This window comes from Balaenoptera borealis, assembly GCF_965194805.1.
Source record: "Balaenoptera borealis genome assembly, chromosome: 11".
In the NCBI taxonomy this organism is placed as follows: domain Eukaryota; kingdom Metazoa; phylum Chordata; class Mammalia; order Artiodactyla; family Balaenopteridae; genus Balaenoptera; species Balaenoptera borealis.
The window spans coordinates 52,576,668-52,600,197 of NC_138868.1; the positions used below are offsets into that span (position 1 = coordinate 52,576,668).

Genomic DNA, 23,530 nt, shown 5'->3' on the forward strand with positions numbered 1-23,530 from the left:
TGGGAAGATCCCACATGCCGCAGAGCAACTGGGCCCGTGTGCCACAACTACTGAGCCTGCGCATCTGGAGCCTGTGCTCCGCAACAAGAGAGGCTGCGATAGTGAGAGGTCCGCGCGCCGCGATGAAGAGTGGCCCCCGCTCGCCGCAACTAGAGAAAGCCCTGGCACAGAAACGAAGACCCAACACAGCCAAAAATAAATAAATAAATTTAAAAAAAAAAAAAAGAATGCAGCATGTCTTTTCACTCATTCAAGTCTAGTTTTATACCTTTTAATAAGATTCGGTGGTTTCTCTTTATAGGTTCTGTACTTCTCTTGTTAAGTGTTTTCTGAAGTATTCCATAGTTTTGGTTGCTATAAATGTAATTTTCCCTCCAATTTTCACGGTAAGTATTCACTCTAAGAGTTAAAAAAAAAAGATTGACACTTTTGCTTCCAAGTATGACAGAGCAGCTTTTGGCAGTGAGTGCTCCTGCTGAGAACAACTACAAAAGCCAGATAAAATAGTTCTCCCTACCCACCTCTCTGCCCCCCAAAATATGTTCAGCATTGGCGAGCTGCGGAACCAACCAGGCCTGGGGACGCCAGTTTCCAGAGGAGGGAATCGAAGGAGAGAGGAGCTAACAGTCTACAGTTGCTTTTTATACCTCGATATGAAGTTTTCTCAAAAAAAAAAAAAAGCATTTGCACTTTTTGTTTATTTTATATACAGTCACCTTGCCCAATTCTTTTATTAATTCTAGCAGTTTTTATTAGAGTCTCTTAATGTTTACCAGGCATACACTGTTAACAGTAAAAAGAGTTTTATCTCTTTTTTTCTTAAGTTTATAACTGCTATTTTATTTTCTTATCTCAATGCTCTTGTTAAACCTGGGTGGAATAACAGAATACTGGATTAATGGAAGGAGTTGCTAATGCCTTGGATGATGGAATTTTACTAAACTCTTTTGAACCCATTACCTGCCAGGCTCTATGTCTACTCTTGTGTTACTCCTCACAACTTCATGTGAAGCAGGCATTGTTGTCCCAATTTACACATGCCGATAAAACACTCAGTCTCCTAGTGGGGATGGCAGGGTGGGAGTGGCCCAGGAATGAGGAGCCCAGGGCAGAGCTCCCACTGCCCCTTTCTCTCCACCATCCTACACTGGATTTGAAAGGAGTTTTAAGCTCTCCTAAGGGAACCATCTCCTGAGGCAACAGAGCTAGTATTACGTGTGAATCTGCAGGGATGGCAAATGATGGCTTTGTCCCTCCTTCATCTGTTCACTCATTCATTCATTCTCTCCAAGAATATTCATGGAGCACTGAGCACCTATTCTGTGCCAAGCTCTGCCTTGGGCACAGGGGACACAGAGACAATGAGGCCAAGTAACCACAGGATGGGCCTTGCCCACAGCTGGGCAGCATTTTCCAGGCAGAGGGAATAGAATGAGGCCTCCAGGGCCACAGAAGGAGAGGTTTAAGTAGAGAAAAGAAGGAGCCCTGGACAAGGTTGAGGGTATCAGGGTATCTGACACAGGGCTGTTGTATTCTTCCTGTCCCGCCTTGACCCTCTCATTCGCAGTCTGCCCAGTTGCCAGATGCAGGCTTGGTTCTGGGCAGAAACTTGCTCAGTGTTCTCCACTCCCAGAGGGACTTGGTGACAGCAGAGGGGGCTCTGTGTAGCCTAGATATTGTGGAGGGGCTTTGTCCTGACACGGAGCTGCACCGTTGGCAAACCTGGGAGCTGCTGCAGAGTTCTATGCAGGAGTGCCTGACAATGTGAGACCACATCTCACTCTCCTGGGCATCAATGGGAGTTGGTTCCATGTGCCATGACAGTATACGTGTTAACAGTTCCCTTGGTTTTAGGCAGAATTTTTTCGTACAAAGAGTCAAGGAACACACTATTAACAATTCAGCACTAGCTGTAATAAAATAAAAGGCCTTGTCAGTTTCACACTGCAATGAAAGAAGTGCCTGACACCCTGGAAATGCCTAACCACATGATTTAGTCCATCTTATGCTTAATAGCAAACCAGCTAGGAAAAGAAAAACTTCAATATTCATATCAAGATAAGCCAATCTCTTATAACATGAGAAAGATCCTGTGTCTGGAAGCAGGAACCAAATCCATCAAAAATACAAGTGGAAAAAGCAAAAGCAAACTTAATGCTATATGGGCAACAAAAGAAAGACTCAGGACCTTCATACAGAACTCCAGGGCATGTGTGAAGAGTCAGGTCAAGTCTCTGGAGAAATGTTGGCTAAAGATGAAAGACCTGACAGCTCCCCTTGGAGAAGAGAACACAGATAATGACTTGGACTTGGGAAGTGGAGACAGTATTTATGACCAGACCAGAGGAGCCAGGAGGAAACTGACTGATGTTGAAAAGTCGAGTGTGCATTTGAACATCCAAGATGGAGGGAGAAATCAATTCTACATCAACATTGCTAAAGAAGGAAACACAAAAGCCGACATGACTAATCATCTTAGAAGTATTCAGGCTGAGCAAATCTTGACTTTTGAAAAAGTGCATATCAAAGGCTTCAGGGAAGAGGAAATGAAGTGACTGAACTTTGTCAAGAGAAAGAAATGGAGTCTCTTGAGAAATTATCTGTCCTGGAAGATCATTACTTGGAACAAGAGGAGGAAAGTTCTGAAGCAAATGACAAGATGAGCATGCAAATGAAGAGCTGAAGACCTTCAGAGAGCAAATCAAAGACCTTTACGAAAAGCTGGAAAGCATCATTTGTTCTCAAAACCAAATTATCTCCCTTGAACCAAAAGGTCCTGATCGCTGAACAAGAGCACAGGAGGCTGAAAGAAACCTCTTCATCTCAAGACAAAACATTGCAGATATGAGACAAACAACAATGGAAACAGTGAGCTTCTAGAAGTGGTTCCTCATGCATCTGATGATCCAGATGGAGAATTTTCCAGGGAGCATTTGCAAGCCCTCATCTCTGGGCATGGGGTGCTGTTTCTTCTGAGATAGGAGGGTCTCAACACCCCTCCCCTCAGACCCTCTCCTTGGCTGCCAGGCTTTCTTCCTCCATTCCCAAATCTGGTGTTTCCAATACATTCAAACAGGGAGTTCCTGACAAGAAGACATCTTCCTCCCTGTATTAGTCAGGGCTCTATAGAGAAACAGAACCAGTAGGCTATACATACATATGTAAAGAGATTTATCTCAAGGAATTGGCTTATGCAATTGTGAGGGCTGACAAGCCTGAAACCTATAGTGCAGCCAGCAGACTGGAAACTCTCAGTCAGGTGCTGAGACTATAGTCCACAGACTATATAGTCTTCTTCTTCAGGGAAATCTCCATTTTGCTCTTAAGGCCCTTTGACTAATTGGATGATCATCAAGGATAATCTCCTTTACTTAAAGTCAACTGATCGTAGAGGTTAACCACATCTACAAAATACCTTCACAGTAACACCTAGATTAGCATTTTGACTGAATAATGGGTATTATAGCCTAGACATAAAACAAATAAAACTAACTGCCTCCCACTCCAGAAGCCTGGATGAACCCCTCAGGGATGGCTTTCCACTAAGAGGTTGCTGTCCTTCTTATATTCCCTCATGGGCTGGGTTTTTCTCTGGACATTCCTGTCCAGGAAATGGAAGTATGTTACCTTCCAGGTTCTTTGAGCCTGAACGTAAACTTTCTACTCAAACCTCTGAAACACTGCAAGACCATTTCAATGTTTTTCCTCAAAGTTATTTGAAAATTATCTACATTTTTTAAGTTAAAAAAAATTTTATAACAATAAAGAACAATCCAACTGAAAAATGGAGAAGAAACATTTCTCCAAAGAAAATATACAAATGGCTAATATGCACATGAAAAGATGCTCAACATCACTGATCACTAGGGAAATGCAAATCAAAACCACAAGACAATACTTTTCACCTGCTAGGATGGCTGTAATCGAAAAGAGAGACAATAACAAGGGTTGATGAGGATGAGAAAAACTGGAATGCTCATGGATTGCTGGTGGGATTGTAAAATGGTGCAGCCACTTTGGAAAATAGTTTGACAGTTCCTCAAAATGTGAAACAGTTACCATATGATTCAGCAATATCATACCCAAGAGGAATAAAAACATATGTCCACCCAAATACTTGTACACAAATATTCATAGCAGTATTGTTGATAATAGCTAAAAGGTAGAAACCAAAAATGTCTATTAACTAATGAATGGATAAATAAAACATGGTATAGAATGTTATTCATCAATAAAAAGAAATGAAGTACAGTCAACCCTCCATACCAGCAGGTTCTGCACCTGCAAATTCAATCAACTACAGATCAAAAATATATTACAAAAAATTCCAGTCAGTGCCAAATAGCAAAATTTGAATTTGCCTAGGGAAGGCAAATTTACATAGTTGTAAAAACACATTGTATTTGCAACTATTTACACAGTATTTACATTGTTTTTAGGTATTATAAGTAATCTAGAGATATTTTAAAGTATAGGATGTGTGGGGCTTCCCTGGTGGCACAGTGGTTAAGAATCCGCCTGCCAATGCAGGGGACATGGGTTCGAGCCCTGGTCTGGGAAGATCCCACATGCCACGGAGCAACTAAGCCCGTGAGCCACAACTACTGAGCCCCCGTGCTGCAACTAATGAAGCCCACGCGTCTAGAGCCCGTGCTCCGCAATAAGAGAAGCCACCACAATGAGAAGCCCACTCACCTCAACGAAGAGTAGCCCCCCCACCGCAGGTAGAGAAAGCCTGCGCGGAGCAACAAAGACCCAACACAGCCAAAAAATAATAATAATAAAATAAAATAAATTTTAAAAATAAAATAAAGTATAGGATGTGGATGTGGGTAGGTTATATGCAAATATTATGCCATTTTATATAAGGGACTTGAGCACCTGAGGATTTTGGTGTGTGTGTTTTGGGGAGTCCTGGAACCAATTCCCCACAGATACAGAGAGTCAGCTGTACTGATACCTGCTACAACATGGATGAAACTAGAAAACATTAAGTGAAAGAAGCAAATCATGAAAGGTCACATATGTAATGTTCAGAATAGGCAAATTCATACAAAGTAGTGGTCGGCAGGGGCTGGGGAGAAAGGGGATTGAGAGTGACTGCTAAAGGATATAGAGTTTTGTTTTGTTTTTTTGTGTTTTTTTGCTGGGCCTCATGGCACGTGAGATCTTATTTCCCCAACCAGGGATCGAACCCGCACCCCCTGCAGTGGAAGCGCAGAGTCTTAACCACTGCACTGCCAGGGAAGTCCCAGGATACAGAGTTTTGTTGGGCTGCACCCCACAGGCCTACAAGGCCTGTGCTTGCCCAGCTTCAAGACCGAAGAAAGAGCCCGAAGTCAGCAACAGAGACATCAATGGTTTAATGGATGGGGGAGCTTACACGTCCGAAGCAAGGTCCTGGAGTGACACCCCACTATGCGCGGCAGACGGCGGGCACGATATGGTGGCAGTCTTCGCTCTCGAGGTAAGGGAAGGTTACCAGTTAGAGGGGAATTGATGTCAGGTGGGCTCATTAGTTACCAGGGGAACCAGTATCACTGCCTCTTTGATAAGAACAATTACCAGCTGGGGCCTGGGGCAAGTGTGTAGGAAGGTCAGTCATTTGCGTAGGGTTTAGGTGAAGCAGGTACTGGTCCGGCAGGGGATTCACAGAGTAAGAGAACAGCCATCTTGAGTGGCCTGACCATACAAGTTTCTTTTTGGGGTGATGAAAATGATCTGAAACGAGATAGCAGTGATGGTTGCACAACTCTGTGAATATATCAGAACAGTGAATTGTATACTTTAAAAGAGTGAATTTCATAGTATGTAAATTATATCTCACTAAAATTATTTTTAAACTTTTACATAAGAGGTTTTGCTCCAGTTGCATTTTGATATAAATTTCAGAATTTTTTGATAAATAGAGATAATATAAATTATTCTCATTATATTATACTCTCTAGAAAATGTAAGTAGTAAATTTTAATTTGATAAGCCAGCCCACTATTCTCTAAACAATGTATTATCCATGAGCTGTTCATCCACCAGAGATATTTGAAATAGCAAAATACTTTTCTCTCTGCTAATGGTTCTATGTACCACAGTTACAACAGAAATGTAAAAGTTAACTTGTTGGCTTGTTGGTCTCAATACATTGTAGTTAATTAAACAGCCTCTCAAAGCCAGTACTGCTGAAGCTGTTTCCTACTATGCTCTCAGCCCTTCTCACTTGTCAATCCACACTCTTCCACCCATCTGCACAGCTGTGAAGATTAAAAACAATCTCAGTAGCAATCATAGCTTCAGGGGTCTACGAAGCCCCAGGAATTATATGCAAAATGTGATGTGTGTGCATTTTTTCCTAGGCAGAGTCTACAACATTTATCAGCTTCTCAAAGAGGGTCATTGACCAACATTTTAGAGATTTATGTCAGGTCATGCTGCGTTTAGATTCTATAGTGGCATCTGTGGTTTTAGTTTGCCAAGCATCCTTTCTCCTTTCCCTTTTTTCTCGTCATAGCGCCCCCCCTCTTTGGTTGGGGAGTGGGGAGACCTTTCCCTGACTTCCACACTGATGCTGGAAAATCTTTTTTTCATCTGTTACTAAATCCAGAGAATGTCATCTGGGAGCTGTCTGCACTGTTCCCCCGCCCCATCCCTCTTTGAAGGAGCCACCAAGGGGAGCAGGGAGAGCAGGGAAGAGGGGCAGCACCAAGATTCCCTGAGGCTAGCTCCACCCTACCCTCCCTCCTTTCCGTCCTTCTGCAGTAGCAGCGGCAACTGCAGTCTGGAGAAGGTAGGGGTGGGACATTCCAGACAGACTCAAGGATGGAAAACAGCGTGGTTTAGGAGAACTGATTCCTGGGGCTGCACGGAGGGGATGAGCTCAGAGGCAGATAGGATCAGCCCTGGCAGATCCCCCAGCAAGGCACGCACTGCATGAAGGTCCGAGGCACCGGGTTAGCTTGAGGTCAGGATTACAGAAAACCAGGAGCAAGACAGGGAAGCTTAAAGAGCCAAGCTGTGCATCCAGGACTGGGGTGATGGCACGGTCAAGCCCGGCTGGAGGAAGATTGAGCCCCGCCCCCGACCGAGGGAGGAGGGCTGGCCTCGCCCCCCACCGGGAATCTGAGCGATGCTAGTCCAAGACCACCTCCAAATCACAGATGACTTGTTATCCAGTGAACTGAAGGTCAAATAGGGGATCAGTCGGTGGGCCTGGAACTGGAGAGAAAGGACGACTTTCTCTAGGATATATGTGCCCCCTCTCTTTGCCACCCCCTTCCGGTTTCCACTTGGTAGCACCTTCCTGATCCCCTTATCTCCAAGGCGCTTAGGGAAATGTCCCCCTGCAGGAGCCTTCTGGGACATGCTGCTCTGGCCGCCCTGGAACCATGAGCCCTGCAGCTCCGGTAAGAAAGAGGTCTCTGGGACAGGAGAAAGGGCCCAGGGCAGGGTGGGTTCCGTTCTCAAGGGATCTTTCAGGCCCTGATAAGCTCTATCCTCTGAATGACATCCTGGGGGTCTGCTCCTAGGTGGGGGTTTGCGGGGCTGAGCTATTCAAGGAAATGATCCTGGAGAAACAGACTGTGGTGGTAGATAGAGAAACAGTCTTCTTTCTCTAGTTGGGCCCCTTTCAATCCATTTTTGACTGTCCTAGAAATACCTTTCCAACCCATAAATTGAACCACCTAACTCCTCACCTTGAAACCCGCAAGCCCAAGCTCCAGTCACTATGTCATAATGCCCAAGCTCCTGAGCCTGTCATCCAAGGCCTTCGTGTTATATCCTTGCAACTCCTGCAGCTTCATCACCTGCTGATCCCCATGCCCTCCCCACCCCCACCCCTGCACTCTACTTTCCAAACACACTGAAATACTGGACACTCATACTCATCCTTCAAGACCTCTTTCAGCCTCCTCTGGGAAGCCTTCCTGAACCTCTTGGTCAAAGTCAGAGTCTTCTTTCCCATTGTCAAATCATACCCTGTGCTTTGTGTGTTTATGTTGTCTCCTCCACCAGACGGGAAGCTGGGAAAAGAAGAGGAAGGGCCTTGTTGGATGCTTTTTTGTGCCCTCCACTAACGCCCGGTGCCAGGCACAAACTGAGTATCAAGAAAACATGGCAAAACTAGGAGCCTGATTTCTCCTTGTAATTTACATTTTTCTAGAAAATTAGAGCTCAAGATTCTTGGAAAAAAAGTATTTCATGATAAATGAATGAACAAAATAATGACTTAATAGCAAAATAAAATCGCAGGTGTGGCCTCTCACCTGTGCTCCGGTTGGGCACCGGGCTACCACCCACGAGAGGCTGTATATTGATTACCCACATCTAGGCCTGCAGACTACAAGTCCCAGAAGGCCTCCTGTCAGCTCATCTCTACACGCCCCGCCCCCTCCCTGGTGGCGGGGCGGGACCGGAGGGCGGGGCCCCGAGGCAGCTAGGTCCCGGGCGCAGCCTGGGGAGTGAACAGGCCCGGGCGCTCTGGGGCGCACAAAGCGCAGGCGCAGCGGGTTGGGAGGCCGCAGCACCAAGTAGCGGCCGTTTTGGCAGCAGCGTCGCAACAGGTGTAGACAGGTGGGTGCATCAAGGGGGGTTGGAGAGGGAGTTTGCACCTGGCCGTCTTATCTGACCTATGTCTGAGCTTGAAGATGGGAGGGAGCGGCAAGAGAAGCAGGGATAAGCACTGGCCTTCCAACCCAGGTGTGCCAGCCGGCCCTTGCTGCGCAGCAACAGGTGTGAGCTAGTGGGGGGAGGGGCGAAGGCACCAGCTCGAAAGTAAGCCGCGTTCAAGAACAGAGGGCACCTGGATTCCAATCCAAGCTGCATCACACACATGGACAAGTCACATGCTATATAGCTCAGTTTGTCCATCTGTAAAATAGGAGTAAAGATCCTACCCATCTAGTAGAGTACCCAATAGAGTTGCAGTGGGGCCCAAACTTTGCTGTACACTGAATCACCTGGGTATCTTTGAAGACTGTCAGTGCTTACCTCCTGCCCCCAGATATTCTGATTTAATTATTACTGGGTATGACCTTGTGTATTGGGAGTTTTAAAAGCTCCTACTAGAATAATGGTTAGAAGCCAGGACTGCTGGGTGTGAATCCTGGCTCCACTGCTTAAAAACCAAGCAAATCTGCCCAAGTGACTGGACCTCTCCAGGCCCCAGTTTCCTGGGAATAACAAGGATTATTGTGAGGCTTCAACGAGATACTAGATGAAAGCACTTGAGAAGTATACCTGGCACACAGTGCTCGATCAATCATAGTCGCTGTTGAACTATTATTTTATGCACTTTGTAAATGGCTCCGGTGGGGTTCAAATGTGAGGGAGGCTTCTCTTATCATGAAAGCCCCTCATTCATTGCCATGATTCTAATATTCTCTGCTGCCAGCGTTTCAAAATTCCAGGGTTTCTAACATTTTAAGAGTTCCTCACTTCAGTCTCTACCTGCCTGATGGACATGCTTTTACAGATCTAGAAGTGGAGGCCAGGGAGAAGGGACTTGGTCAAGGTTATGGGGCTGAGATTGGAATCCGGGCTTCTGACCCCCAGCCCCACCCCAGCGCAACGGGTGACTGCCCTGCTGACCCCACAAGCACGGTGCTCCCGTTACGTGCCTGGAGCAGAGAATGGGGAGGAGACAGACAGGCTTGCCCTTGTTTGTTTACTCACACTCCTTTAAACGTTTCCTCGGTGGCTCCCCCAGGGAGGACAGGGGTGGGGGCTTTTCTCTGAGGAGCTGCTGTGGAGCAGTTGATGAGGCCCGTGCGTCCTGTGGCTCCTCTAACAGGTTCCGCCTGACTCTGCCCTGGAAAGTCCTTTTGAGGAAATGGCCCTGGTGAGGGGCGGCTGGCTGTGGAGACAGAGTGAGTGACCCTGGGCCAAGCCCTCATCCGTCCTGCACCTTGTCCAGGGGCAGGGATGAGGAAAGTGGCCTGTTGGACCTGCACAGTGAACCCTTCTCCCAAGAAATCATGCCCTTTTTATCCTCCTCTCCTTTGCCCATACTCTTCTCTCTGCCCGGAATGTCCTTCACATTCCTGACTGCTTGGTAAACTACTTACTCTTCAAGACCCAGCTCAGATGTCCCCTTCTGTGAGGAGCCTTCTCTGCCTTTTCTCTCCTCACCAGCCCAGCCCCTGCTGTAGCACCAAGCTGGGTTAGTGGCCCCCTTCTTCGTTCCCAGTGCCTCATACATACCCCTGTTATAGCCCTGATAAATATATAACCATCTTTACCTGTAGGCCTCACCACTCCCCCACCTCATACTGGCTCCAGACTGTGAGCGCCTCAAGTGCAGGGACTGGGTTTAATTCTCCGTGTGTCCATAGCACCCATGCTCAGGGCTGGCCACAGAACAAGGCGCAGAACAAAATGAAAAATGCCTCTGTGCTTTGGAATTTGTAAAGCTCTAAGAAGATCTCTTATGCCTTTACCCTTTTCTGTTAAGATTTCCAGTCACAAAATATCTAAAGCTAGGGCTCAGGCTTCCAGACCCACCTCTGACCAGAGTCATGATCTGAATCAGAGCTGTCCCGGGCTAGGAGCTCCCCACACCCTATGACCCGTACTCACTTCATTCAGTTCAGCAAACACTGAGTCCAGGTCCTGCTGGGTGCCAGGACAGGTGAGGTGAGCCATGGCCAATCCCTCTGCTCCCCATTTGGTGGAAGAGGCAGACACTACACAAATGACTGTCACCTGGGGCTTGGCCTTTTTTTTCAGGTATGCTCACAGTAATTGTACACCCCTCAGCAGAATGGATGCAATGGAAACTAAGGGTTTCCTTAAGGCAAGCACTTGATGACTAGTTGTTTTCTGTTAATTCTTGCATAAATCATATTCTGCATTCATACAAAAACAACTTAACGCTTTTTCTCTGACAAACTGTACATATAGAAACAAATGTTCAATTGGACATGAATTTAAATTTGTGGAGGTGCTCCATGTCTTGTGACACTTAAAAAAAAAAAAGATTTCCAGCTTCCCCCAAGGAAAGAATCTGATCATTCATTTACCATTCAGCACATTTATGGAGCCCTGACTATGTGTTAGGCCCAGTGGGAGGCAATGGGTGAGCAAGACAGAGAGAGGCCCTGCCATCATTTCAGGGGGTAGACGGACAAGGACGGGGTGGTTATAACACTGGGGGCGGGGGGGTAAGGGGACTCTGGGAACCCACCCAGGGCTCCTGCCCCCGAGCAGGCTCTGTGATCAGCCTGCCTGGCGGGTCTGGAATATCACACAGGCTCCATCCTCCGCCGCTGGAAGCGGAATTGGTTCGCCCTGTGGCTGGATGGAACCCTGGGCTACTACCACGATGAGACTGCGCAGGATGAGGAGGACCGCGTGCTCATCCACTTCAACGTCCGAGACATAAAGATAGGCGAAGAGTGCCGCGGTGAGCAGAGCCCCTTTCTCTCTGGCACTGTGACTATGGCCATGGCCCCCCCACTGTGTCTGTCTGAGAACACCTGCTGTTCTCAGGTGGAAGGCTCTTTGCGGCTTTCAGAGGCCTTCCATAGACATTGCTTCTGGGCCTCTATCACCTCCAATAATTCATGTGGGTGTGAATTAAGAAATCAGTTCCTTATTGAGTTCCTACTCTGTGCTGGACCTGGGCCCTATGCTGGGTTCACAGAGGTGAGTCAGACACAGTTCCTGCCCTCTCCAGTGCTAGGAATGGAAAAAGATGAAATGAAATAAGGAGGCTCAGAGAAATTAAGTGACTGGCCCAAAGTCACACAGCAAATTTCCTTGATCAAGGCTCAGGCCATAATTATACAGGGAAACTGGGAGATAGATATACCTAACTAGAGAAGCAGGCAATGTGGAAAGGTGGAAGGGTCTAAAGAGTTGAGCAGAATCCCAAGGAAAGTGTGTGGGATCAGACGAGGTTGGCAGTGGCCAGTAAAAAGGACTCAGAGAAGTCAGTTTCTATTCTTGTTTCTGGTTTACTGGGGAAACCTGGGGCCTGTGCCCTGTGGAAACCCCATATATGTGTGTCTGCCTTTAGATGTGCAGCCCCCAGAGGGCAGGAGCCGAGATGGCTTGCTGACCGTGAACCTACGAGAGGGCGCCCGCCTGCACCTGTGTGCAGAGACCCGGGATGATGCCATGTGAGTGGTTCCCAGGAGAGGAGGGGGTGGGATCTTGGGGAATATGACCAGACGCCTCCTCCTCATTGGGCCTCTAGTTCCCTAAAGGTAGGAAAAGGGGACAAAGACCAGTGAGCATGGTAGTCTCAATGGAGGCTGGGCAGAGTGGATTTGAATGGCTCATGGTGATTGGTATGGTATCCAGTAAACTGATATGGTTAGGGATGAATTCCGGACTGTTAGGGGAGGGGTGTGCATACCTGCCTCAGGTGTGTGGTCCCTGGTCACTCAGAGTTGGGTATCTAGCAGCCTCTGAGGTGAGCCCTCGCTTGGGGGTGATACAAAAGAACAGACAGCCCCGTGGCATCCTCAGAGGCCCTCCTTCTCACTCCCTTCCTAGAAGATGGCCTGGGGCAGGGGGTACTCTGATCTGAGGGATAGACCCTAACCTGCCTAACAGAGGCAGCCCGCGGGCCCCCCATATGAGATGCAGATCCACACTGAGAGACTGGGCGTGTCTTCCTCACTCACATTCTTGCCCTTCCCACTCTCTGGCGGAAGGTCAGTTGGCCTTTGCACTGTAGGAGAGTGAAAGAGATGGGATGTGTGGGGAGTAGGGGAGGCTGAGCTCGGGGTAGACAAAGCACAGAGCCGCCTTGTCCACCCCAGCCAGGTGCCATGGCAACCAACAAAGGCTCAATTGTCCGGTGTCCACTGGGTGTTCCCGGGGCTCTGGGGTCAGAGCATTGGGGAACTGAGTTTGTAGGTTTGGGATGTGGAGGTGGGCTGCAGCCAAAGAACCAGCCTAGGCATGTCAGAATCTGAACTCCTAAGGGACCACCCAAGCCCAGCTGTCTTTTGTCTAGATGGGGAAACTGGAATTTCTAGAGGGAAAGAGACTATGGACTAAGAATGAATTAGGAGGCTGCAGCTCAACTGAGGGCTTGTCTATGTGACTGGAGCAGCAGAGGGGGTCACCTTTGTCTACCCAAGGGAGTCAAGAGGATCTCCCCCTTCACAAGAGACTAGGGCTAGAGGCTGGGTTGGGGAGGAAAGTCTAAAATGTGGGACCCAATCTGCTTTCTCCTGAACTCCCTCCTCATGGTCTGGTGGGTTTGCATTGCAGAGCATGGAAGACGGCACTGCTGGAGGCGAACTCCACCCCGGTGAGCCCCCTTCCCTCCCTGTCTCCTCCCCACCCCTACCTGCCATGGAATCATGGGTGACTCAGATTCGGTCTCTGCCAGCCAGCAGTTCTCAGTTTCCATATATGTGAGTGAATAGACTTGTGCAGACTCAGATGCCCTGAGTCCCGAGTGGAAAAGGACAGAAGACATCCAGCTGGTGCTTGGAGGAGGGAGAGAGAGGCCTCCAAGAAGGCTTGTTGAAGGGGGTGGCATGTGAACAGGGGGAAAGGAACTATCTTTTATCCAGCAACTATTATGTCTCAGGTGTGATATAGTTACAATACCAGCTACTCCCCTTGACCGTCCTGTGAGGTTGGGATTATTGTTCTCTCTCTGCAGATGATAAGATTGAGCTTCATTCATCCACACAACAAATATTTACTGAGTTCCTACTATGTGCCAGGCACTGTGCCAAGGACCAGGGATCAGAGGGTAGCTCAGGAGACATGGGCCCTGCCTTCCTGGACTTAGCCTAATGGGGAGCTAGACGTGACGTCACAAATTACATAGTTAGTGATTCCATTGCAATGGTGGTAACTTCTCTGACAGAGACAGGCAGGGTGCATTCAATGTGCATGCACCTTGATGGCCTGATCCAGGTGGGAGTCCAGACAAGGCTTAAGATGAGACCTGAAGGATAACAGAAATCAACTGGGTGAAAGGGCTGGGGTAGGGTGAAGGGAAGAGCTTTCCAGGCAGAGGGAACTGCAGGTGCAAAGGCCCTGAGAGGGGTTATGATGCTGGCAAGTTGAAGAACAGAAGGAAGGCTGGGGTGGCTGGATCTCAGGGAGAGAGAGAGCCGTGGGGGAAGGAGGGTTAGCAGAGCCAGGCATTAAAGGCTGTGTTAAGGATAGTGGTTTCTGCCAAGAACACTGGGAAGTCATTGAAAGTTTTTAAGCAGAGGAGCGGCATGAGCAGATCAGACCAGACTTGTAGTTTTAAAAAGACAGTCTGGCTGGTAGGTAGGGAATGGATTGTAGAGGGTAAGAGTGGATGCCCGGAGACCTGTTAGAAGGCTGGGACAGTGTGCAGGTGACCGCCTGCGGGTCTGGACTAAGGCCTTGCTGGCAGAGACAAGCTGATGAGGATAAGACACATTTAAGAGGTAGAATCAACAGAACTTAGTGATTGATGGAGGTATGGTTTTGAGGAGCTGCCCAAAGGCGTGGTTTTGAGGAGCTCGGGTGGCCAAGCTTGGCCTCAACCCCCATCTGCCTGACCCCAGATTCTGTGCTTGCTCCTTCTACCTGTGGCACGGTGGAGCTCCTTCTCATCTAGAAAAGAAAAGTCTGCTGGGAAGTAGTAGGGAAGACTGGGCTGCATTTAGAAACTCCCTCAGGCATTCACCGGCTAAGGGCCAGGCATTGTGCTTGACCACCCAGCATTGGTTATATCATTTAATCTTCAATAAGAAGGGGTAGGGGTTGGTATTTTTAGTCCCATTTTATAGCTGGGGAGCTGAGGTTCAGAGGGGAATTGACTCGTCCAAAGTCTCATAGTCTTAAGTCAGTGGAAGAGCCTGCACTGGAACCTAGGTCAGTGAGACTTTGAGGGAAGGGCATTACTGCAGTAGGAGCTACATGAGCAGAGGTGGGGAAGTGGTATGTGCAAGTGTGTATATGCACACGTGTGTCTAACGGCCAGGAGTCTGGCCTGGCTGGAGGGTAAGGCATGGAGGGAAAGAAATAGGAGACATGACCTCTGAGGAGCCATGTCACAAACGGCCTTGAAGTCCAGGTGAAGGAACTGAACTTTATCCTGAGGGTTGTGGGGAGCAATAAAGGGCATTAAGCAGCGGGGCTGTGGTCAGGCTTTGGGGAGCAGACTCAGGCTTCTGGGTGGAGGCTGTGTAAGAGGAGGCTGGGGCAGTGGTCAGCAGGGTGGAGGGACCTGGCTCTGAGCTCCAAATCCCACTTATGCAGGGCAGATCAGTCCCACCCAAGAGGGGCAGGAGGAAGGAGGTGAGGGCTGACCGTTCTGCACTCTGTGACTCTATGAAGCTGCCTTGTGTCTTCTCTGCCTATCCACCTTCCTGCTGCTCTGCTTCCTAAATCTCTCTCCTCTGACCCTCCACTCCACCTCCCCCAGCTCTACACACACATACGCACACACGCACATGTGCGCGCACACACACACACACGCAAGCACACGCGCACGTGCACACACACACACACATCCCTCTGGTCCCTAGGCTTGCTCGAACTGGGTGTGTTTGTACCTCTGTGTCTTTGTACTAGTGTCTGCCCATCTCTGAGTGTTCATGCCTGTGTCTGTCTTTCCTGTGCCTAATAGGAGTGACCTGTGCTTTGTCCCTCCACATCCTGCAGGTTTATAGCCCACTCTGGGTGGAGGCTCCAGGAGGAGCCCCTGACCCTGGCTGTTCCAGGGAACACAGGGCTGGGGGCACAGTCAGGACGCTGGCTGTTCCAGGGAACACAGGGCCGGGGGCACAGTCAGGGGCAAGGCTGTGGGGCCAGTGATGGGTGCAGGTGGGTGGGCAGTTAGATGAGAGCTGTACTGTCCTCCCTGGAGACTGGGAGCCTCAGCAGCCTGAAACAGGCGAAGGTGGGCTAATTCTGGAGAGACACTACTGATCCGTCTTCTCTGTGTAACTTTGGCAAAATCACCACCCCTTCTGAGCTTCCCACCATTACCATGGGCTGAGGAAGAAGAGGATACCCCCTTCCCTTGCCCAGCTGGCAGAGGGCTCTGCTAGGGCCTGTGAAGAGCGCCAAGTCTCTCCAGATGTAGAGGGCCTCTAACATCTCCCTCCCTCCCCTTCTTGGGTTTCTGTGGCTTGAGCAGGCCCCAGCTGGAGCCACCGTCCCTCCCAGGAGCCGCCGGGTTTGCCCCAAGGTCAGGTGTGTGACCCGCTCGTGGAGCCCCTGTAAGGTTGAGAGGCGGATCTGGGTAAGTGCTGGCTCAGCCCTCCCGGCCTCCATTCTGGCCACCAGGATGTGCCTCCAACAGTGGGCCCAGTCACATCCCTTCCCTGCTCACAAACATCCCATGGCTCCCGATCGTTCATAGGACACCAACCACAGCCCTGCTTTCAAGGCCCTTGGAGTCTGGCCTGGGCCAGACTTGCCCACCTCATCCCCCTCATCCCCTGCGCTCCAACTGCTCTGCTCAACCCCCTGCTCCCAGCTCTGCCCGACCTTTTCTGTCTCTCCAGCCTTTGCATGTGTTGCTCTATCTGCTGCAAAGACCCTTAATTTCCTTACTCACCTGACAAAATGATGCTTATCCTCTAAGATGCACCTCAAAGGCTGCCACCTCCTCAGGGAGGACTTCCCAGACCTCCAGGCATTGTCACTCCCTCCCACAACCCACTGCATTAGTGCTTAGTCCTGTCTTCATTCTGCCTGATTTCTAGTTCCTTTATTTTTGTCTCTATTCTCCCAGGAGACCTGGCACTTCCTTCAAGGCAAGGATCAAGTTAGGTCAGCTCTGCCCCTGTGGAACCTGGCACAGTGCTGGGTATACAGCCGGTGCACAATGAGTGCTCAGTGATGGGGACAGTCTATTTTGACCCTCCTATTCCTGGTGCATGAGGGTGGGGTACAAGTAGGCCTCAAGCAGTAGTCACTGAATGGGCAAATGAGTGAATGAATAAAGAGAGGAAGGAAGGAGTAAAAAAAACCTCTGTTATGGCCTCACTACTGCGTATTATAATTTAGTCCGTGTCTGTCTCCCTGCCACACACCCCTCTCCCCAGTGTTTCTGGAAAGCAGGATTTGGGGATGAATCCCCTCTCTGTCTCCAGCACTCAGCCTGACCTGGGGTGGGCACAGTGGGGGGCTTGGGTTAGAGTACCTGTGGTCAACTGTGAACTCCTTTTCTAGCACAGTGGTGCTCAATGTGGCTGTGCATTAGAATCGCTTACGGACTTAAGAACAATTCAAATGTTCAGCTCCTACTTCTGGATGCTCTAATTTTGTAGTTCTGGGTGGGGCCTTGGAAACCTATGGTTTAAAAAATTTCTCCTGACGATTCTGATGTGCAGAACCACTGAGCCCAGAAGTGCTAGGACCACCTCGATGCATAGACATGGTTCTGCTGGATTCTCACTGTGCCTTGGGAGTGGGCAGTGTAGGAAAGACTGTCCTCATTTACAGATGAGAAAACTAAAGCTCTGAGAGGTTACATAACATGACCGGGGTCACTTAATTCATCAGTGGCAGGGCTGGGATTCCCAGCCCAGCATTCTGAGGCATCCCCCATACCCAAACTAGGATACAAGTTTGTTTAAAGTGGGGATGCCAAAAAATTGAATTTAAAAAGCTATAAACTTGAGCTTTTCTGAGGGGAGGGGTCCATTTGCATGTGACCTCCTGATTGACTGACCCTGTCCCCACCTACAAAAGGGGCTGGGCCTGGAGTGGGAGAGGATCAGGATCAAACCCTTAGATTCTGTGAGGTCTCTGGGGAATCCCCTGCCACGTTGCCAGGTGACCCACATGAGCTTACCTCTGGGCCTCTTAGTCCTGGAGGGTAGAAACAGGTGCCCCACAGAGACATGAGATGGTGTTTTCCACTTTCTCCAGGGCCTGACAGGCCCACTGGCTCACAGTGCAGGGCAGATGTAGGACCTCAACTTCCCTACCAGTAAACCTGGGGCTCTGAGTGCTTAGATCTCTCTAGCCCCTTCTAGGCTTAGAGCTCAGATCTTGGTCACCCCTACCAGAAAGCCCTATTGGATCACCCTTGGGGAAGGAGCACAGTAAGGGAAGTCACTTGAGACTGAGCATTGTTCGTCTGAGCCTCCTGCATTGCTCTGGGTCTGGTCATTGTCCCTAACTTGAAACTGGACTTAGAGTTGGGTGACCTTAGTTCCAGTCTGACCCTGTATTTGACTCACTTGAGATAAATTCAATACATTAGGCACCTACCATGTTCCAGTCAGGCCTGATTAGACCCAGTCCCTGCCCTTGTTGGGGGCAGGGGGTGTTTTCTTCAAGTCTGATGGAGGAGACACCTCACAGGGATACAACAATGACACCATAGAGTGGTTGGTGCTGTGATGATGGAAGTCTAAGGGCCGTGGGTGCCCAGATGGGACCCTAACAGAACCTGAGGTTCAGGGAGAGTGATATGTGAGTTGAGTCTAAAAGACAGGTTAGGTAGTTGAATGAAAAAAGGTGAGAAAGGAATCCCTTTCAAAGGGAAATGGCATGGATACTTGAAATCACAGGTGTGCTTGGAGGACTCCCCTTTACAGCCGGACTTCTTAAAAGAGATGTCATGACATGCTGATTCCATCCCTCTTCTCTCAACCATTCTTCAGTCCTCCATAGTCTGGCTTCTTTCTCCAACCACTCCTCTGAAAAGTGTTTTCATGGTCGCCCACAATTTCCAATAAACCAATGGCTTATTCTCTTGGCACTGGACAAGAGGATGGACAGAAGAGCATATTCAGAAGATAAAATCATGAGATCTGGTGGCTAATATGATGTGGAAGATGTGTGTGAAGACAGCGGTGCCAACCTGATGTCTTGGTATGAGTGCATGGTGGTGGCATTTAGAGGAAAGCATTCACAAAAGAGCAGGTTTGGGGGGATCGAAGGATAATGAAATTACTTTGAGATGGTTTAAGTTTGGACACCTGGACTTTTAAGGGACCACCTGGACCATTTAGGTGTTAAGCTCAGTTAGAGATATAAGGTGCAAGGGGCCTAAGAAGTCTGTTCCAAGTCTGTTCCCCATGGATAAAATGAGGGTCTTGGATTAAAAGCTTCCATTTAATTCAGGATATATTTATTAGTCCTTGCTATTCCCTAGGCCCTGCTGGCAACACAAATGAATCAAAGCCCTTGCCAGTAGGCAGCTCACATTCAGGGTGCAGGCAGGAAAGGCCAGGAGGAAGGCTAGGAACAAGAGGCACAAGCATAGTCCACAGAGAACTCAGGAAGAAAGGATTCTTTCTGAGGCCAGAAGGGCTTCCTGGAGTGGGTGACTTTTGAATTAGGCTTTGAGGGGTTGGTAAAAATCTAATGGGGGAGGGAAGAGGGCGGACAGTCTATTCCTCCCTCCCAGAGAGAACACTGACCATTCTTCTCTGAGCCTCCATCCCCAGCTGTGTGGCAGAGTGAATAATGCCTGCTATAAGGATAAGAGGAAATAACACATGTCAGCATCTCCCTTAGGACCTGGAACATGGTGGATGCTTAATAATACTTTAGTTACTTCCCATCTCTACCTTTCCTTTCCCTTCCTTCCTCCACAACCCCCTTTTATTTCCTGGCCAAGGCCCAGGCCCCCCTCTCCATAACCGGGAGAGTAGAGAAGTCCATTGGGTTTCTCCAGGTGTCATCACTGGAGAGCTGCTAGCAAATATTAGACTATCTATCAAAGGAAGTAGGGAGCCATGGAGAATTTTTGATCAGGGGAGTGCTAGGTAGGAAGCCAGGGCAGGAAAATGGCATCGCTGGGAGCTGGATGGAGGGGCTGAAGTATTAGAGGACAAGAAGGGCCTTGTGGGGAGGTAGGGTCTTTCTTCAGGAGTTTGCTGGTATCTGGGGACCCATTTGTAAACTTGGTGTGGAGGCTCTGTGGGCCCAGAAGGGCCTGAACCAGGTGTGGCGGGTAGGGGACAAAAGCCGGGCCCAGCTCTCCGGCAGCTGACCAGGCAGGGCTCCCCAGGTGCGCGTCTACAGCCCGTACCAGGACTACTATGAGGTGGTGCCCCCCAACGCTCACGAGGCCACATATGTCCGCAGCTACTATGGACCGACCTATGGTAAGTCTCCGACCCACCCCTCCCCCTGCCTCAATTCCCGCCCCTGGTCTGTCAGTAGGGGCCAGGCCCCACCCTTTTAGTGACCATGGATTTTCCCAGGTGGGACCCTCCGCAAGGCCCCCTCCCCATCCCATGACTCAGAACGGTTCTTGAACCAGAGCCCCTCCCCACTCCAGAGCTGACCTCTTCTCTAGTCCGGCCTCTATTCGCTGGCTGCCCAGCAATACCCATTCTTGAGCTGGTAGCGACCCCTGGTGGCTAATGCGGGAAAGGCTACCTCCTCTCACTCCAGGGTCTGGCGGTTGGGAAGGCCCATCCATCATCAGGTGCAGTCTGGAGTTTCTTAGAGACCCCGGGGTTTCCTCGCCAGTCCATCCTAGCCCCACGGTCCCAGAACGTCCGTAGCAGATCCAGGGCATAGAAGCCGTGGGAACAGAGCGCGCGTCCTTCCCGCATCAAGGCCTCAGTTTCTCCGACTGGGGAGCAGGAGAGTGGGTTCAGTGCTTTATCTTGGTTTGGGCTGGAGTCTAGCAGAAGGAGGCGGATGATCTCTTTGCTCCCTCCTCTTAAGTCCCTGGCCCTCACGGGCTCTCTCTCCGCAGGCCCCGGCGTGACGCACGTAGTGGTCCGGGACGATCCTTGCTACAGCGCGGGCGCCCCCCTGGCCATGGGCATGCTTGCGGGAGCCGCCACAGGTGCAGCACTCGGCTCGCTCATGTGGTCGCCCTGCTGGTTCTGAGCACTGGACCCTGCGCGTAGACCAGAAAGACCCCTTTCCTGCTTGGTCCCACCCGCCACCATCCAAGCCCTGTCCCACTTGGCCCCTTAGTTTCCATTAGCCCCTTCTGGGCTCGGATCGTTCCTCCCACTCCCCACCCTCACCCCGCACATCAGAAGAAGCTATCATCCCAGGCAAAAACATAGCTCAAAATTCTTTTATCTACTGCTAGACACCCTAGAAATCCGTTATAGACAAATATGGGTATGTTTCCCCCAAACACGCCAGGACACAGAAAATGCAACTCATGGGTCTTCAGGTTGCCCAGGCACTGGAGATACAGGAGTCAGATTCTTTCCTCTGGCAGCTCCAGGCTTGGTGGGGCAGACTGGAGTAAACAAACACTTTACAAGGTGGAGTTATCAGTCTTTTGACAGTGTGATGGCAAAGAGTGAGGAAGGTAGGCTAGGAGTAAAGTTGTTGGCAAGAGTGCAGAGCCGTGAACATAATGGCACATCCAAAGAATTGAATGGGAGTTCGTTTGGGCTGGGGTGTGGGCAAGGGTCAGATCATGATGGCCCTCCAGGCTAAGGAGGTTGCTGGCTAAGGGGGAGGTGTGAGCTTTTTGGAGGGAAGTTTCATGATTGCACCATAATGAATATATTGCCTGTTTTAATACCCAAACCCAAAACACTCCCTGAGTTTAGCCCCATCCTTCCCAGCTACCAGATTTCTGGGTCCTTTGTTCCTTCAGTGTTCAGAAAGCACCTGTTTTCCATGTCAAGGTGCCTGGGGCAGCAATTGAGCTGAACCTGGTGTCCTCTTCCTGGGGGGCAGGTGAGCTCTCTTTGTGATTCGCCCTAGGTTGGTGCCTCCATCAAGAAATGCACTTCTATTCCCCAAAAGCTTGGCCCTCTATCCATAGCTGTGGCTATCACCATCTCAGGCTTTGTCTCTTCCTTCACTCTGGGGGAGATGGCAGTGTTCACCTCTGGGACCTGGTCCACCTTTGTCTCAGTCCTGAAGGCCCCACATGTGCCTCCCTGCAGGTGGCCCAGCAGTCTCCCCATTTGGTCCCCTTCTAGTCTCCTCCCCTATCCTGTCCCAATCACTAGTAGAAATGCTAACATCTCTGCCCAGTAGCCAGAGTAGCCTGCTAAAGTTCCCTTGTAGATAGGGGCTCCAGTTGCCCTGCTGCAGAGACTAATAAAGGTGTGGTTGGCTCTAGCCCTGACTCTGGCTTTGTTTGTTCCCCCAGGGGGGGCCCTGTTTCCCTGGAACACCTCTATGACTCAGCACCTACTAGTGCCCTCTCTGGTATAGTGAGAAGAGTGTGGATTCTGAGGTCAGGTAGAATTGGTGGCAGCATGTTAGCTGTGCAATTTAGGGCAAGTCACTTAACATTTCTGTATCTTGCTTTCCCCACCCATAAGCTGGCAGGTTGAAGTTGGCTGTCCCTGAGGGCTTGAGAGGAGAGGCTGCATCAGAATCTCTGTCATCTGAGCAGATGGATGATCCAGGTCATGCCCTGCCTGCTTTCTGAGAGCCCTGTGGTGTTGGGTGGGGTCTTTTCCAGTAGGTTCCCATCCTTCTAGAGTTGAATCAATGAGTTGGACTCATAGAGACAAAGGTGGCCAGGGAAGGAAACCATCTTACATCAGGCCTTTTCAGGCTGCAAGTAACAGGAACCCCCATGCTCAAACTGATTTAATCCCAAGAAGGGAAAATATTGGGCCACATACCTGAGAAGTCCAGAAACTGCTTGGTCCAGGGACTCAAATATTATCACTTAGACTTTGTTTCCATCTTTACAGCCACGGGGCTGGCTCATTCAGAGGTTGCAGTGATATTCAGCAGCTCTAGACTAATGCCCTCCTTGGTTCAAGTCTAGCCAAGAGAGCTTCTTTTCCTCCAACAGTATGAATAAAAGTCCTGGCATGAACTTTTATTCAAACTGTTGCACATTAGCCTGAATTGGGTCTTGTGGCCATCTCTGAATCTACTGTGATCTGGAAAAGATGGTCTGAAATAACAGAGCTTAGAGCAGGGGTGGGGTGGTGTCCCAAAAGAAATTTAGGGCACTGTTCCCAGAAGTAAGATGAATAGGTGAGAGCTGGGTGGCAAAAATATCAGGTATCCACCTCAGCCCATTCCCAGACACCAACTTAGAGGGATACATAAACAAAAAGAAATGATTCAATGAAATTCGATAGGAACATGGTGCAGTGGGAGCTCTGAGGAAGAGGTATCCAACTGTGCCAAGGGGACTGAGGAAAGCTTTGGGACAGGAAGTGAAAATTTAGGGTGAGCCTTGAAGGATGAGTAGGAGTTTGTCAAACAGAGAAAGGAGAAAGAACAGATGGAAGAAATGGCATGAACAAAGGCCTAAAAACATTTTGGTCTTGAGAGCACTGTGAAGTTCAGGAAACAGTCTGATGTCACAGCAAGTTGCATGGTGAGGAGTGGTAGTGGATGGACCAGGTTATAGAGAACCTCCCACCGCTGGGTTAAGGGCTCTTTTCTCTGTGCATCTATGGTCTTAGGGCTACATTTATCATGGTCCTGATGATACCATGGTTATTTCCACTCACCCCACCAAACAGGGCAAGAAAGATGCAAATGGATGCTCCAGGTGCAGTTTGCTTCAAAATCTCTCCACTGATGGTTGTAGCATGAATTTTTTATCTTCCAGCTGTTCACTAGACAATTATTAAATTATTCACACACATATCAAGACAAACATTAATTCTCACAGACAACACAGTTTAATCTGGAGGTGGCCTATGGACCACAT

General features: G+C 49.4%; 1 protein-coding gene and 1 long non-coding RNA gene across 4 annotated transcripts in view; one reads left to right on the top strand and one right to left on the bottom strand.

Annotated features, from left to right (window-relative positions):
* Positions 1 to 8,395, bottom strand: part of LOC309606323 — a 30,223-nt gene extending 21,828 nt beyond the window's left edge. The window contains exon 1 of the long non-coding RNA XR_014231758.1: positions 269 to 8,395. This is a non-coding gene — a long non-coding RNA (uncharacterized lncRNA). The remainder of the gene's footprint in view (positions 1 to 268) is intronic.
* A 22-nt stretch (positions 8,396 to 8,417) lies between these two features.
* PLEKHB1 (pleckstrin homology domain containing B1) lies at positions 8,418 to 21,963 on the top strand. Of its 3 annotated transcripts, XM_082343236.1 has the most exons (8): positions 8,419 to 8,565; positions 9,785 to 9,860; positions 11,243 to 11,395; positions 12,011 to 12,113; positions 13,219 to 13,258; positions 16,085 to 16,189; positions 19,922 to 20,018; positions 20,621 to 21,963. In XM_082343236.1, exons 2-8 carry the CDS (start codon positions 9,824 to 9,826, stop codon positions 20,755 to 20,757), a joined length of 672 nt encoding a protein of 223 aa, XP_082199362.1. In that variant the 5' UTR covers positions 8,419 to 8,565; positions 9,785 to 9,823; the 3' UTR covers positions 20,758 to 21,963. The 3 variants fall into 3 exon arrangements, with proteins under 3 accessions (XP_082199364.1, XP_082199362.1, XP_082199363.1); XM_082343238.1 differs by lacking the exons at positions 19,922 to 20,018; positions 20,621 to 21,963 and adding an exon at positions 16,685 to 19,915 and having other exon boundaries at positions 8,418 to 8,565; XM_082343237.1 differs by lacking the exon at positions 16,085 to 16,189.
* Positions 21,964 to 23,530: the final 1,567 nt, after the last annotated feature.

Excerpts from the sequence above, each read along its gene's own strand:
- PLEKHB1 (XM_082343236.1), top strand. The coding sequence starts at position 9,824 with ATGGCCCTGGTGAGGGGCGGCTGGCTGTGGAGACAGA. Across the intron at positions 9,861-11,242 it reads CGGCTGGCTGTGGAGACAGA|GCTCCATCCTCCGCCGCTGG; the intron begins GTGAGTGACCCT and ends AATATCACACAG. Across the intron at positions 13,259-16,084 it reads TGGAGGCGAACTCCACCCCG|GCCCCAGCTGGAGCCACCGT; the intron begins GTGAGCCCCCTT and ends TGGCTTGAGCAG.